This window comes from Haliotis cracherodii, unplaced genomic scaffold (assembly GCF_022045235.1).
Source record: "Haliotis cracherodii isolate W230 unplaced genomic scaffold, xgHalCrac1.p SCAF_26, whole genome shotgun sequence".
In the NCBI taxonomy this organism is placed as follows: Eukaryota; Metazoa; Mollusca; class Gastropoda; order Lepetellida; family Haliotidae; genus Haliotis; species Haliotis cracherodii.
The window spans coordinates 5,867,689-5,884,931 of NW_027266282.1; the positions used below are offsets into that span (position 1 = coordinate 5,867,689).

Consider the following 17,243-nt stretch of genomic DNA (forward strand, 5'->3'; position numbering starts at 1 on the left):
CGAAACTCAAGCAACATGAAGTACGCTGTTGTCTTCGCAGTCCTGTTGGCTGTTGTCCTCCAGGAGGCGTACGGAGCAAGGTAACCTTATATATTTTGATGTTACTCTGGCTCAGTAATTGCTTGATAAAGGTTATAACATTCAATGTCTTAGGGAAGCTTTCATAAAATTTTATCGTAGACATGTTGAGGACATTTCCAAATTTGACGCATCAGTGACAAAAAAGTTGGAATTCCCTAGTTTTTACAGGATAAAAAAATGATTTGTCTTTGTACGCGTTTGTGACGGCTACCCTCAGTGGACTCACGATACTGTCTCATTTTCCGAACACCTGGTGCCATCACTATTTAATAGTGATTCATAAACACATACTTATGACAAAGTCAGAACCGTAGAACCATGTCCATTCAAAGAGATTTCAAAAGAGAAGGTGAACCTGGTGGATGTTTTTTGGGCTTTCTGAACAGATATTTTATGATGAAGCAGTTTTGTCACTTTAATTGACATGTAAAGTACTTGAATTTTGATGTTCAATTTCGTTGTGATACATTACCATGAACTCCGCTGGGGTGTTGTATATCTGGATATCTATCTATATATCACACAGTCGCCTTCATGGTGACATACAATGTGCCGACCTGTGTGATAGCGGTAGTTCCAGCTATATTACGTACAGTAAACTACGGTTATAACGAACTCAACGGGACCACTGATTTTAGTTCGTTATAACCGTAGTTCGATATAAGCATAACTACAGCAAATAGTCGGGACAAAAAAGTAAGTTCGTCATATCCGTCAGTTCGTTATAAGCGTGTTCGTTATAAACGTAGTGTACTGTATATTAAGATGAACTTTGACCTGACTTCAACTGTATTTTCAGTTTATGATAATATCAACACGTCGATAACGTCGATTTGTTGTAGGCTTAAATCATCTATAACAGATGTTATATTGGGATAGGACGCGTCGGTGGCTGAGTGGGTTAGATCGATGAGTTTGTGTATTGGCGATTAGGTGCCTCAGTCTGGCAGTGTGGGTTCGAATCCCGGACGGGAGTCAACCCCTAAAAGTACGAGAATCTGTACTTTACCAAGAAAGTGTTATTCCAAATATAACAATTGTTACATTTGACCACTTTCTAAATGGCATTGTGTATTTAAAACATCTATTCTATCTAAGATTCTTTCAAACGTTGATTTGAACAAATTATCAATCCTTGCAATAAGGTAAATATCCAGGTCCAATCGCACATTCATCAGCTGTAAAATTCATGGAATGATACACAACATTTGAAACTATGATTACTTGATTATACAGCGTACCTCTATAATAATATTCCTTGCATATAAGGGATCTGACAAAATATAAAATGAATTTCAAACAAGTTTTTGGCTTACGTTTCATTGTATTGTTTCAGATGCCCAAAGAGCAATGAAATTTCTTACCCCACCAGTGTTTACCTTGAGCTGACATTACCTGTAATTGCACAATTTCATTCAAACTGTTGTTGATCAATCATTTGTGACCCCTCTTCTTGCTATTCTTTTATTAATCATGGAACTCGACCTATACTTTCGTTTGCTGCCCAGTTTATTATATAAATAAGGTATATCTTATTGTATTTCAGTTGCCCAAAGAGCTGTACGAAACACAAGCGTTCCAACTGTAGGTATTACTACTACTATAGATGGGGCTCTGGCTACAGCAGATATTACTACTGCAGCAGCTACAGGTGAGCCTTATACATTTGGTACACAGCACGTAACACTTACGAAAGTGAAGGAAATCAAACAGACACTGTTTTGTGCCGTTGGTTTTCAAACCCAATACACTTTTCTTGCTGTAACTATCGGGGGTGGATCCCCTCCACCCAGTAGGAAGCATGGGTGGGTAATTGATTAAAGACACTGCACCTAGAAGACCTTACCCTTGTTCCTCCTGATTACGATATTTGTTCAGACAGATCGAACTCATGGATTCGTTAAAGATATCAAGCTGAAGCGTCAACTGAACTAATGTTTAAGGCTCTTTCTAGTTATTCATATCATGTTGGGCATGTTTTGAAAGCGACTAAACCTCTGTGCTGTTTATGTGATCTATATTTGTATTTATCTAGTTTAACACATCATTGTATTTCATCATTAAAATTCTTTTTCAGGTCATACACCGGAACTTGCTACGAGCCCTGCAGTAAGTACACGTTAAAGTGAGTGAGTGAGTTGGATTTAACGCCGCTTTTAACATTGTTCCAGTTATATCACGGCGTGTCAGCTTAATGCGGGAGGAAAGCCCGAAGTGATGCAGGTCTCAGACGTTTACCACTTCGGTGAAACCCACGAGCACACATAACAGTGCACACTTGAAGCATGTGTTTCCTACATAACAGTGCACACTTGAAGCATGTGTTTCCTACATAAAAGTGGACACTTGAAGCATGTGTTTCCTACATTAAAGTGCACACTTGAAGCATGTGTTTCCTACATAACAGAGCACACTTGAAGCATGTGTTTCCTACATAACAGTACACACTTGAAGCATGTATTGCCAACAATAACAGTACACACTTGAAGCATGTATTGCCAACAATAACAGTTCACAATAGAAGCATGTATTTCCCACAATAACAGTATACCCTTAAAAATGCATTTCCCTCATTAACAGTACACAATAGGAGCCTGTATTTCCCACAACAGTACACAATAGAAGCATGTATTTCCCTCAATAACAGTACGCAATAGAAGCATGTATTTCCCTAAATAACAGTACACAATTATCTGTCTGATGTAATGTAATTTGTTACGTAGACTTTCATAGGAAGTCATAATGTTGAACTGAGACCCCATGTGAATCTAAACTACCTGTTTTGGAACTGTAATTTATATTTTTTGAGAATAAAAAGGAAATCAGTTTGCACTTGCACATATTGTGTTTAAATCATTGTATACTCCCCGGGGAGCTGAGAATGTAAATCGAGTGCTCACTGATCCATGGGGTAATAATAGTGTAGCGCTATGAGCATCCACTTGGAATGGAATCTGGCGCATATAAATGCACATTATTATTATCATTATTATTAATGAGTGTCATTACAGCTCACGGAGGCTGGAGCAACTGGTCTGACTATGAGTTGTATGAGGAGTGCCCAGTGATGTGCGGTGGCAGCAAGGGCCTGGCCTTTAAGACACGATCATGCACCAACCCAGCTCCAAGGAACGGAGGCAACGACTGTGATGGTGACGACACCCAGGAGGCCACCATCGCCTGCAACACCGAGGCCTGTGGAGGTACGTCCATTCATGGTGTTACATGTGTTTTTGATATTTAAATAAGCCGAAGGCCGTTGCCCACATCAATATGGTTACTTGCACCTTTTTGATACTTTTGTGGTCTTATACTCAGCTACCAGAAAGCCAAACGCTGTATCTTGTATTCCTGATACGGTTTCTTTCAAGGTTTATCTCGTTTTTCAATACTCTAAGCATGGTTATTACAATATGGGACCTATCAGAATATTCCGTGGTCGGTACCTGATCATGGATTGTTTGATGGAGACAATACATTTTCGGTCAACACTTCCAGACAAACTTTTTATTGCTGGAAAGAAAAGCCAAACAACATTCTTTTCTTCACGATAAAATTGTTTTGTGTTGATAACCAACATATTCAATCCTGGTACAATTTTTTGCTCAAGTTTTTTTCTGAAACAAAGTATATTTTCAAACGAATTCTCTTCAATGTCCATTTAACTATATTGTGTAAGAGGACAGATTACGTTGTATGTCCGGGGATATTTATGTCAAAGAGAAAATATAATGATTTGTTCCCCCAACAGACCGATGCCCAGCTGACACTGTCAAATACCACGCCCACCCAACTGTCGCTCACAACTACTACCAATGCGACTCTGGCCACAAGAAGGCTTTCCTGAAGAACTGCACTGACGGAACCGTCTTCAACGTGGAGCACCACACCTGCGTCCACGCCAATGCAGAGCACGGCGATTGCTTCCACGGCCAGATGGCGGCCCACCCGACGGAGTGCGGCAAGTTCTTGTCCTGCGTTCACGGCCAGATGAATGAGATGCCCTGTCCCGGTGGCCTCCACTACAACAGGGTGACCAAGACCTGCGACTGGCCAACAAATGCCAACTGCGAGACCCAGTAAATCTCTGTATGTCATTGTTAACAGACATAGTACTTTAGATTGTGTAGTTGCAATGTAATAAAGGCATGGCAAAGTAAAATGGATTCAGTTGTTTGTCTAAGTTGAAATCTCTTATTACACATAATCCAGGTGTACATTGGAATGTTCAGCTTGGAGATGCAACCTTCAAAGAAAATATGCGAACAAGGGTGAAATCATTATTGACTGCAGTAAAACATGGATAATAGGATCTCCGAGGGACTTTTGATCCTTATATTCGGAGATCGTTGCATCGCTAAACCCATTCCGTACACATTATCTTAAGTGAAATGCTGAAATGTGTGCCTGAGTGGGTGAGTGAGTAATGTTTTTACGCCGCTTTTAGCAATATTCCAGCAATATCACGGCGAGGGACACCAGAATATGGGCTTCAGACATTGTACTCGATCGCGAGTCCGGAATCGCACCCGGGTCTTCGGTGTGACGAGCGAACGCTTTAACCACAAGGCTACCGAAATATGTGCTTAAACCCTTTGCTGCTAAACATAGTGAATTTAACTAAGTGAGGAATCATGACAATTTTAGGGGATTCATTTTGTAGTGAAGACACAATTTCAACAAAATAACACCCAAATATAAAAAGGTCCTGCTTTTTATATCAAGTAGTCTTACCGCTATGCAAGCTCCGACGTTCATACAGTTTGACCCTCACTCTATGAAGGTCCATACTCCATGAACTCACACAAAGTGAAAGTAAATTCTTAAATAAATTCTTAAAAATTAGATAAAAGCGCTTCTCTGTGTTTATGAATCACTATCACATAGTAATGACACCTGGTGTTCGCGAAAATATAAGTTATGTATACCAGTGCACATGTTTGTGAGGGATGACAACGGTGGGGCAGAATATTCTCATTTTTTCGCGAATACCTGGTATCATCACGCTAAGATTGTGATTCAAAAACACATGTTCATGATATAGTCGGAAGCGCACACTGAAGTCTGCTTTTACACACATGCAAAGGTCAAGTGCTGAACTGAAAAAATGGAAAATAAGGATTTGCATCTGACATTAGTTTTGTGACGGATGTGTCAATTTGGAAATGTCCTCCACAATCCAGAATACCCATTTGGTCGTTTTTAAATGTTCATCCTTGTATGGCAAAGGACAACGTGTAGATGAATTTGGAACTGTCATAAAAAAAATAGACACTAAATTTATTTTACTATGAAAGTCGGATCAGTCAGTTCAGACTCATGTCAAAATATGTTCTAGGATAATTCTGATCTGAAGTAACGGATCCTTTGTTTTCACTGCAGTGAAAGATTCGACATTGTCAGTGTCTGTATGTGCAGAAGCCGCTATATCAAGGGATTTGGGTTTCTTTGTTTGTGTGTGCATGTGTGTTTGTGTGTGATGCATGTATTTCAAGACGTATAACCTGAAAGCAGATCCATCCCAGCTAAAAAAGTAACACAATGCTCTGGTAAACTTCAAACCATTGGTGACAAAGGTACATTACGTGAAGCTCACAAACTGACGTCAGTTAAGCAGCGCTCGTAGAGGAGAGTAGGTGGATGGGTGACAGCGCACTACAAGCTTGCCCCCTCACTCGAACACAGTACAACATGCGTCGCCAGAGCACGATGACATTGTTTAGACTGCCTCTGTTCACCATTCAGTGATTTGGTATCCACTACCCATCAAGAGCCAAACAGGGAGTTTGAATTGAACACGCCAAAGTGATATGAGAAAGGAATATGAAATTAACTCTGTTCTGTTACCCATGTTACAATGATATCCTTCGTTGTTTGCATGATTCTGTGTGCAGCGTAAATCTATTCTGTTGCCCGAGTTACAATGATATCCTTCGTTGTTTGCATGATTCTGTGTGGAGCGTAAATCTATTCTGTTGCCCGGGTTACAATGATATCCTTCGTTGTTTGCATGATTCTGTGTGGAGCGTAAATCTATTCTGTTGGCCGGGTTACAATGATATCCTTCGTTGTTTGCATGATTCTGTGTGGAGCGTAAATCTATTCTGTTGCCCCGGTTACAATGATATCCTTTGTGGTTTGCATGATTCCGTGTGGAGCGTAAATCTATTCTGTTGCCCGGGTTACAAGGATATCCTTCGTTGTTTGCATGATTCTGTGTGGAGCGTAGATCTATTCTGTTGCCCGGGTTACAATGATATCCTTCGTTGTTTGCATGATTCTGTGTGGAGCGTAAATCTATTCTGTTGGCCGGGTTACAATGATATCCTTCGTTGTTTGCATGATTCTGTGTGGAGCGTTAATCTATTCTGTTGCCCGGGTTACAAGGATATCCTTTGTTGTTTGCATGATTCTGTGTGGAGCGTAAATCTATTCGGTTGACCGGGTATATACAAGGCTATCCTTCGTTGTTTGCATGATTCTGTGTGTAGCGTAAATCTATTCTGTTGCCCGGGTTACAATGATATCCTTCGTTGTTTGCATGATTCTGTGTGGAGCGTAAATCTATTCTGTTGGCCGGGTTACAATGATATCCTTCGTTGTTTGCATGATTCTGTGTGGAGCGTAAATCTATTCTGTTGCCCCGGTTACAATGATATCCTTTGTGGTTTGCATGATTCCGTGTGGAGCGTAAATCTATTCTGTTGCCCGGGTTACAATGATATCCTTCGTTGTTTGCATGATTCTGTGTGGAGCGTAGATCTATTCTGTTGCCCGGGTTACAATGATATCCTTCGTTGTTTGCATGATTCTGTGTGGAGCGTAAATCTATTCTGTTGGCCGGGTTACAGTGATATCCTTCGTTGTTTGCATGATTCTGTGTGGAGCGTAAATCTATTCTGTTGCCCGGGTTACAAGGATATCCTTTGTTGTTTGCATGATTCTGTGTGGAGCGTAAATCTATTCGGTTGACCGGGTATATACAAGGCTATCCTTCGTTGTTTGCATGATTCTGTGTGTAGCGTAAATCTATTCTGTTGCCCGGGTTACAATGATATCCTTCGTTGTTTGCATGATTCCGTGTGGAGCGCAAATCTATTCTGTTGCCCGGGTTACAAGGATATCCTTAGTTGTTTGCATGATTCTGTGTGGAGCGTAAATCTATTCTGTTGCCCGGGTTACAATGATATCCTTTGTTGTTTGCATGATTCCGTGTGGAGCGTAAATCTATTCTGTTGCCCGGGTTACAAGGATATCCTTCGTTGTTTGCATGATTCTGTGTGGAGCGTAAATCTATTCTGTTGCCCGGGTTACAAGGATATCCTTCGTTGTTTGCATGATTCTGTGTGGAGCGTAAATCTATTCTGTTGCCCGGGTTACAAGGATATCCTTTGTTGTTTGCATGATTCTGTGTGGAGCGTAAATCTATTCTGTTGACCGGGTTACAAGGCTATCCTTCGTTGTTTGCATGATTCTGTGTGTAGCGTAAATCTATTCTGTTGGCCGGGTTACAATGATATCCTTTGTTGTTTGCATGATTCTGTGTGGGGCGTGAATCTATTCTGATTCCCGGGGTACAATGATATCCTTCGTTGTTTGCATGATTCTGTGTGGAGCGTATACTAAATGTATACATGATTATTAAGCATGATCTTATATTCAATCGCACACGAGTTTAACATTTCAAGTTGATTCGATGACTTAATATCGATGATCTGATTATTCTGATTACATCTAATTACACTGATTACTCTGAATAAAAAAGGTTGGAAGAAAAAAACAAGTTCAGATCGCACAACACGAAATTTCTCAAATGCATAAAGACGATTATCGACTGCGGCTAGGATATCTTTTCAATATATCCACCCTAGGTCATCGTGAATCTTGCATTATTATTGACTAGGAAGCGAGTGATAATGTGGGAAATACATGCTTCAAATGTGTACTGCTATTGTGAGAAATACATGCTTCAGGTGTGTACTGTTATTGTGAGAAATACATGATTCAAGTCTGTACATTTATTGTGGGAAATACATTCTTCAAATGTGTAGTGATAATGTGGGAAATACATGCTACAAGTGTGTACTATTTTTGTGGAAAATACATTCTTCAATTGTGTACTGTTTTTGTTGGAAATACATGCTTCAGGTGTGCACTGTTATTGTGGGAAATACATGATTCAATTGTATACCGTTATTGAAGGAATCACATGATTTAATTCGTAAACGCGTGTCACCGAATCTTACCTTCGATACTTTATTTCTTCTCTTCAGGATCTGACAATGTTACTCATAAGTCAATCAATGACGAGGCTTCAATCTTGTTGGTGCGAGCGAGCAATGCTTCCTGAGCAGCACCACGTCTCTAAGACGAACATATTTTGTGTCGGACATAAACAACAGTTCGAAGGGAAAATAAAGGAACGATAGAATCTGTTGGATATTTTTATACACCCTTGAATAGTTGTCCCTTGGATTTTTCGTATGTTAAGATCAACATTTCTGAATCGAAGCAGTAAATATAAAATGTCTGTGTAAAATGTCAATGCAAGAGAAACATCTCTCTTGGTTATTCGCCGAAACATATTCCATTTGGCGTAAAGGGGAAAATAGATGTGAAAATAATATAAATCGGACCACTGAAAATCCTTGGTGACACCAGGAGTTCGCGAAAAGGGTAAGCATGTCTTACCCTACGGGTAACACCACCATTCACACACTTTGCATAAAAAGGTATTCATTGCCTGACGCCTCACAGCAGTATCCGTGCCGTGCAATGGCGGTCCGTGGACAAACCAGATATTGAAGTCATCGATGAAGCAGAAAATCCTGTGACACGATAGTGCATTTACAGATATTGATGAAACGAAAGAACCCCGATAGGTTGATTTTGAATTACGTCTGCTGTGTACATGTGTATTACGTCTGCTTTTAAATGAAAAAAACAACCGCCGCAGAACTATATCAATTTTGCAATACAGGGTGGGGATGGTAGTGGGGTGGACGTTTTCATATCCCGACTAGATAAATATCCCGAATAGATAAATGCTACAGTGCAATGATGAACCTCGACTTCAGACCACCAACAGAAAATAAAATGGCACGATAGTACATTTACAGATTTAGTTGAAACTAATAAACAAGAAACAGAATCGTTCTATAAATCTTAAATCAGCTTGTCTTAAGAAACCACAATACTGCATTTAGATCAGATACAATTTATCTAAGGGTTCCAGCGACTTTACCGCCCATAGGGGTTTTGGTGCTTTTTACCCAGAGAGGCATCGTATTGAATAAAGGATGTGATTATCATGAGATTGGCGTGTCAGCAATTGGTCGAATCTGGACCAAATAAACTGGTGACTGAAAGCCCAAGCCATGGTAAAGGATGACTCACGATCAGGCATGTGACGGTGCATGATCACCCGCTCCCCTTTAAGCGACAAACATTGGCTGGATACGAATTCACACGGAACCAGCACAGATAATGTAGGTCGTTGACGATTACCACTTTGCTGAAACCTGGAGTGTTGGTTTATTGTTGAAGGGTTTGGTGCGATACATGACATCTTAAACCACAGGGCTGATCCTTCAACCAACTGACATGTTGAACCAGCGGAATGAATATATGTTTGTTCAAGAATGTGCGTTTTCTGTTTTAATTTGGTAACAAATATAAATAACAAAGTTATCGATGCTTGTACGTCCATCTCGTGCTTATTCTTATAAAAGATATACAGCGGAACCCCACTTATCCGTTCCCTAGATATTCTGAAACCTGACGATATTTGCGTGAAACAAAATATATACTGCATAAGATGCTTCATTTCTCCGGAAAACCGGTATGGCTGAAAGTTTAATTGATATTTATTTTGCAAATGATTCATGGAGCCTGACGACGTGTAAAATCAATAGTCATAAATAATATATAAATCATAATGAAATATAAAATATACGCCAAAAAATCTTTTGGACCTCTCACATTTCCAGTCAACATGTGGTCAGTACAATACATGTACTGACTAGTTCCAGGAGTGGTATTGCGTAGGGCGTACAGGTACGGTGATGTTAAAGTAACAGTAAATATGAAAGTGATGTTTGTAGTTTAACGCCGCACTCAGCAATATTTGTGATTGACACCATGAGCATCGATCTACGCAGTGGGGATACGATGACATGCATCAACCAAGTCAGCAAGTCTGACCACCCGACAAGCATGGTTTACTGAAGATCATTTATAACCTGGATCTTCACGGGTCCAGTCAATATTGACTATGACCGTTGTGTTTATTCCTGGTCAGTGACAATGGTCATGAGTGGCGCTTGTTCTCGTCTCTTCTTAACACAAATACAAATCGATTAGCAGGGAAGTTCATTTTGAATGTATCATAGACATCGCTGGACTATAGAATTTCACACTGCAATGCAATTTCAAGTAGGTAAGGCTTTAATGATGACGTCTCAATCCCAGGCTTTCCAGGGCAGTAAACAGTAGATGTTTTGTTTTGTACTCATATCCACGTGTCTACTCGGGTACACATGATCGTTAAGCTGGCATGATGTTCAATAACATGAAAAACACTATATCAGAACATAATCTGTATAACATCATGATAAGATGGATTTACATATCGAGATCGAAATATGATAATATTCATGCTTGCCCTGATCATATTGCCAGCACACTATAAACTCCAGAAGGAGTACACAAGAACCCATGTAATGGACAATGTATATTCCAATATTATTTATAATACGAAACATGCAAACGAATAACAAAAAAAGCCAAACATATCTAATAATCATAAATACATATTCGCTTTGTGCACACCTGTTTTAAGAAACAGGACATTTAGATGGACACCCAGTTTCAGATTTAATTTTTTTTCTTAGATGAGACGGTTCGTAAGCATGAAAGTTTACATTGGAAAACTCGTTTATATATTCTGAATAATACATATATTTATTAATGTGGAAAGCTGGTTTCACAAAAAAGGACATTTGGGCAATTCTACTCTTTTAATGTTTGTTTGTTACTATTGTAATATTTATTTTGTATAATGCCTGCATATGATAATATGGAAAATACACAAAGTGTCCAACACAAATTCCTACCAGTATCATTTATAATAACTCAATATGCATTTGCATGGAAATAGAAAACAAATCAGCAGAGGTTAACCAAGTATTTCGTTCACCCTGCAAAACTACATATGTAAGTGGGAAAGTAATCGCATTAGGCAAGACTGTTAGTACAACGAATTATGCCACAGAAATGGATGACAGCTGGGACGCTTTAGCAAACTAATGGGACATCTCAATTCTTATCATCCTAATACCATATTTACATAGATGGCTCGTTCTCAACACTGTTCGCCATGTGGGTCAAAACACACACGTTCTTCCTTTGCTTATGTCGTATGCCATGGCTTGGACATTGACAAACAAATAAGATAATTCGTAACGTAAACACCCTTGGGAAACCAAATGACCAATATGGGATCTTCAATATAAGTATAAATTGAGGCTGTGGGGTTTGACTTCTCAGTTTGTTTTGCAGAACCTTAAAGAACATGAAGTACGCTGTTGTCCTCGCAGTCCTGTTGGCTGTGGTCCTCCAGGAGGCGAACGGAGCCACGTAAGTTGGTGATGTTGTTTAATGTTTACTTCGTCTGAACCAGCTTCATGACAGTCGGTCAACACAATCTGAAATGTGCGATGCCTTCAAACATTACAGTAAACTACGGTTATAACGATCTCAATGGGACCACTAATTTAGGTTCCTTATAACCGTAGTTCGTTATAAGCATATATACAGCATAACTAAAGCAAATAGTCGGGAAAAAAAAGTAAGTTCGTCATATCCGTCAGTTCGTTATAAGCGTGTTCGTTATAAACGTAGTTTACTGTATTAGAACAAACCTTTTGTTGATCATAGTTTAACGTTACATATAACCAACAAAACCCTTTCCATATTCATAACAATTTGAGTCGATTGTATGATTCTTGCATGAGCATGTGTTTATAATCACTATCTAATAGTGATAAAACCAAAGGTTTTTTAAACAAATGATTAATTATATGCACAGTGGATCAACACGCTTCCGATGAACGCTACAGTAAACTACGTTTATAACGAACACGCTTATAACGAACTGACGGATATAACGAACTTACTTTTTTGTCCCGACTATTTGCTGTAGTTATGCTGTATATATGCTTATAACGAACTACGGTTACAACGAAATAAAATTAGTGGTCCCGTTGAGTTCGTTATAACCGTAGTTTACTGTATATGAGTTGGCCAGTTCCCTTCCGCTTTATTTCAAACGTCCAATCAAAAAGATATTGCAATATGCAATGATTCGGGAATAGTTCATAAATGCGTCCCGTTCAAATGTTGGATTGTGTTATTGCGACAGTAATTCTAGTATGAATGGGACCTTGGTGATTTCACCTATCAAATATAACAACTGAATATATGTCATGTGCATTGGGTAACTAATATCATTTTTGTACAGGATGCAGATATCAAATACTATTCAATGTATGGATGTCAGATTCACACAACAACACTAACTGGCAGTGTGAAGGCTTAATAAAGAGTTTGGACTGTATGTATGCTGTTGTGGCCGCATATATAACTTGATTATGTACGTTCCTCTGACAGTCATGGTCAACTTCATGGCAAACATTATTTCTTTATGTATCAAACAAGGCAAATTCATGTTAAACCAACATAATTGTTTGTTTATTTGTTGTTTACCCAATAGCTGCCATATATTTGTAAATTTCAAAACAGGTTAATAAACTAAGCGGCAAAAGAAAGTATAGGTTGGCAATTTGTAATTTTCCAAAAAACAGAGATAACTAGTTGGAAGTGGGTATTGGGAATATGATTGCCCAGGAACAGGTACCAAAAACACCTCACTCGAACGCGCCACCTTTGACGGCGCTCGTGCGGTGACAAAATAAAATGGTGAAACAGGTTTCCCGCCTATGGCATAAACTGCACGTGCATGTTAGCTGTATAAATGTGTTCGCCTGCAGGGTATAACACGTGATGAAAGCACACAAAACAAATGCCAGGACTGTCACTGGAGCAGAGACAGAGCCATCAGTATGGCCGAAACGGGGGCAACACAGGTCCTAATTGCCAAATTGGACGGCGACGGCAGCAATAGCGTTGGGACATCCCATTAGCCAACAAATCCGAGCGTATCGTCCTTTCCGAGGAATGGTACTGACTGCTCAACATCGACGCCTGAGACTGCGATGGGCGTGGCAGGTTCGACGCTGGCAAGTGAGAAATTGGAGTCGAGTGCTGTTTACTGATGAAAGTCGGTTTAACTTATTTCGAAATGACGGCAGAGAACGAGTATTTTGACGCAGAGGGAAACGTTTGGCTCCGGCGTGTATTCGAGAGGTCCATCCATTCGGCGGGGGAGGTGTCATGGTGTGGGGCGGTATTTGTGGAGATCAGAAGACTGATTTGGTGATTATACAGGGAAAACTGAACGCTGTGCAGTACAGAGACCAAGTGTGCAGTCAGTTGTGCTTCCGTTATTACAAAACCAACAGCAGGGGACATTGTTTCAACACGACAATGCCAGGCCCCATGCTGCAAGACTGACTCGGAACTTTCTAAACCAGCAGAACGTTGACGTTTTGCCCTGACCTGCCCACTCACCCGATATGAATCCTGTTGAACATCTGTGGGACCATCTTGACAGACAGATTAGAGCACGCCATCAGCCTCCCGTCAACAGACAAGAATTGCAGCAGGCCCTGAGAGACGAGTGGCAACGGATTCCAGTCCACGTCATCAGAAGACTGACGTCATCGATGAGGCGGCGTATCACAGCATGCATTGAGGCAGCTGGACGTCATACACGCTATTGAAGGCAACTATCTCGACAATGAACTTGTAGTGTGTCTGACAATTTATTGGTGATATTTCAGACAACTTTTGAAAATGATATTTCTTACCCCACCATTGTTTACCTTGAGCTTACATTACCTGTGATTGCACAATTTCATTCAAACTGTAGTTGATCAATCCTTTGTGACCCCTCTTCTTGCTATTCTTTTATCGATCATGGAACTCGACCTATACTTTCGTTTGCTGCCCAGTTTATTATATAATTAAGGTATATCTTATTGTTCTTTCAGTTGCCCAAAGAGCTGTACGAAACACAAGCGCTCCAACTGTAGGTATTACTACTACTATAGATGGGGATCTGGCTACAGCAGATATTACTACTGCAGCAGCTACAGGTGAGCCTTATACATTTGGTACACAGCACGTAACACTTACGAAAGTGAAGGAAATTAAACAGACACTGTTTTGTGCCGTTGGTTTCCAAACCCAATACACTTTTCTTGCTGAAACTATCGGGGTGGATCCCCTCCACCCAGTAGGAAGCATGGGTGGGTAATTGATTAAAGACACTGTACCTAGAAGACCTTACCTTTGTTTCTCCTGATTACGATATCTGTTCAGACAGATCGAACTCATGGATTCGTTAAAGAGATCAAGCTGAAGAATCAACTGAACTAATGTTTAAGGCTCTTTCGAGTTATTCGTATCATGTTGGGCATGTTTTGAACGCGACTAAACCTCTGTGATGTTTATGTGATCTATTATTGTATTTATCTAGTTTAACACATCATTGTATTTCATCATTAAAATTCTTTTTCAGGTCATACACTGGAACTTGCTACGAGCCCTGCAGTAAGTACACGTTAAAGTGAGTGAGTTAGTTGGATTTAACGCCGCTTTTAACATTGTTCCAGTTATATCACGGCGTGTCAGCTTAATGCGGGAGGAAAGCCCGAAGTGATGCAGGTCTCAGACGTTTACCACTTCGGTGAAACCCACGAGCACACATAACAGTGCACACTTGAAGCATGTGTTTCCTACATAACAGTGCACATTTGAAGCATGTGTTTCCTATATAACAGTGCACACTTGAAGCATGTGTTTCCTACAAAACAGTGGACACTTGAAGCATGTGTTTCCTACATAAAAGTGCACACTTGAAGCATGTGTTTCCTACATAACAGTACACACTTGAAGCATGTATTTCCCACAATAACAGTTTCACAATAGAAGCATGTATTTCCCTCAATAACAGTATACACTTGAAGCATGTATTTCCCACAATAACAGTATACCCTTAAAAATGCATTTCCCACATTAACAGTACACAATAGGAGCATGTATTTCCCACAACAGTACGCAATAGAAGCAGGTATTTCTCACAATAACAGTACACAATTATCTGTCTGATGTAATGTAATGTGTTACGTAGACTTTCATAGGAAGTCATAATGTTGAACTGAGACCCCATGTGAATCTAAACTACCTGTTTTGGAACTGTAATTTATATTTTTTGAGAATAAAAAGGAAATCAGTTTGCACTTGCACATATTGTGTTTAAATCATTGTATACTCCCCGGGGAGCTGAGAATGTAAATCGAGTGCTCACTGATCCATGGGGTAATAATAGTGTAGCGCTATGAGCATCCACTTGGAATGGAATCTGGCGCACATAAATGCACATTATTATTATTATCATTATCATTATTATTATTAATGAGTGTCATTACAGCTCACGGAGGCTGGAGCAACTGGTCTGACTATGAGTTGTATGAGGAGTGCCCAGTGATGTGCGGTGGCAGCAAGGGCCTGGCCTTTAAGACACGATCATGCACCAACCCAGCTCCAAGGAACGGAGGCAACGACTGTGATGGTGACGACACCCAGGAGGCCACCATCGCCTGCAACACTGAGGCCTGTGGAGGTACGTCCATTCGTGGTGTTACGTGTGTTTTATAGGTCATATGGTCTAAAATATTGAATAAACTGTCTGTCTGTCTGTCTGTCTGTCTGTTACGTGTGTTTTGATATTTGAATAAGGCGAAGGCCGGTGACTACATCAATATGGTTACTTGCACCTTTTTGATACTTTTGTGGTCTTATACTCAGCTACCAGAAACCTAAACGCTATATCTTGTATTCCTGATACGGTTTCGTTCAAGGTTTATCTCGTTTTTCAATACTCTAAGCATGGTTATTACAATATGGGACCTATCAGAATATTCCATGGTCGGTACCTGATCATGGATTGTTTGATGCAGACAATACATTTTCGGTCAACACTTCCAGACAAACTTTTTATTGCTGGAAAGAAAAGCCAAACAACATTCTTTTCTTCACGATAAAATTATTTTGTGTTGATAACCAACATATTCAATCCTGGTACAATTTTTTGTTCGTTTTTTTCTGAAACAAAGTATATTTTCAATCGAATCCTCTTCATTGTCCATTTAACTATGTTGTGTAAGAGGACAGATTACATTGTATGTCCGGGGATATTTATGTCAAAGAGAAAATATATTGATTTGTTCCCCCAACAGACCGATGCCCAGCTGACACTGTCAAATACCACGCCCACCCAACTGTCGCTCACAACTACTACCAATGCGACTCTGGCCACCAGAAGGCTTTCCTGAAGAACTGCACTGACGGAACCGTCTTCAACGTGGAGCACCAAACCTGCGTCCACGCCAATGCAGAGCACGGCGATTGCTTCCACGGCCAGATGGCGGCCCACCCGACGGAGTGCGGCAAGTTCTTGTCCTGCGTTCACGGCCAGATGAATGAGATGCCCTGTCCCGGTGGCCTCCACTACAACAGGGTGACCAAGACCTGCGACTGGCCAACAAATGCCAACTGCGAGACGCAGTAAATCTCTGTATGTCATTGTTAACAGACATAGTACTTTAGATTGTGTAGTTGCAATGTAATAAAGGCATGGCAAAGTAAAATGGATTCAGCTGTTTGTTTCAATTTGAAATCTCTTATTACACAGAATCAAGATTGCTGTTATGGAGCGATATCGGATCATCGGTGTACATGGAGCTTACTTTAAACTTTATTTGGTTTGATTTGGCCAATCCTTGCCGAAAGAGCAATTCATATGCATAGAGAAACAGGTCACCAAAATGTGGACAGTTTTGGTGTCCAACTAAATTAATGTGAGATCTTGAGATCATTTTACCAGTTTACAAAAAACCAAGTACGAAAAAAGAATGTCAATGTGTGATAGTATTCGTCCTTGGTCCATGAAAAAGGCATCGTAGAAGCAATGTATTCAT

The 17,243-nt window shown here is 40.1% G+C and overlaps 1 protein-coding gene across 1 annotated transcript; it reads left to right on the top strand.

The window, feature by feature from the left end:
- Positions 1–16,913, top strand: LOC139473003 (A disintegrin and metalloproteinase with thrombospondin motifs 3-like). The gene is made up of 5 exons (XM_071255501.1): positions 1–80; positions 14,253–14,357; positions 14,783–14,814; positions 15,695–15,886; positions 16,503–16,913. The coding sequence occupies exons 1-5, from the start codon at positions 16–18 to the stop codon at positions 16,832–16,834; spliced, it is 726 nt and encodes a 241-aa protein (XP_071111602.1). The 5' UTR covers positions 1–15; the 3' UTR covers positions 16,835–16,913.
- Positions 16,914–17,243: the final 330 nt, after the last annotated feature.

Excerpts from the sequence above, each read along its gene's own strand:
- LOC139473003 (XM_071255501.1), top strand. The coding sequence starts at position 16 with ATGAAGTACGCTGTTGTCTTCGCAGTCCTGTTGGCTGTTGTCCTCCAG. Across the intron at positions 14,358-14,782 it reads TACTACTGCAGCAGCTACAG|GTCATACACTGGAACTTGCT; the intron begins GTGAGCCTTATA and ends ATTCTTTTTCAG. Across the intron at positions 15,887-16,502 it reads CAACACTGAGGCCTGTGGAG|ACCGATGCCCAGCTGACACT; the intron begins GTACGTCCATTC and ends TTCCCCCAACAG.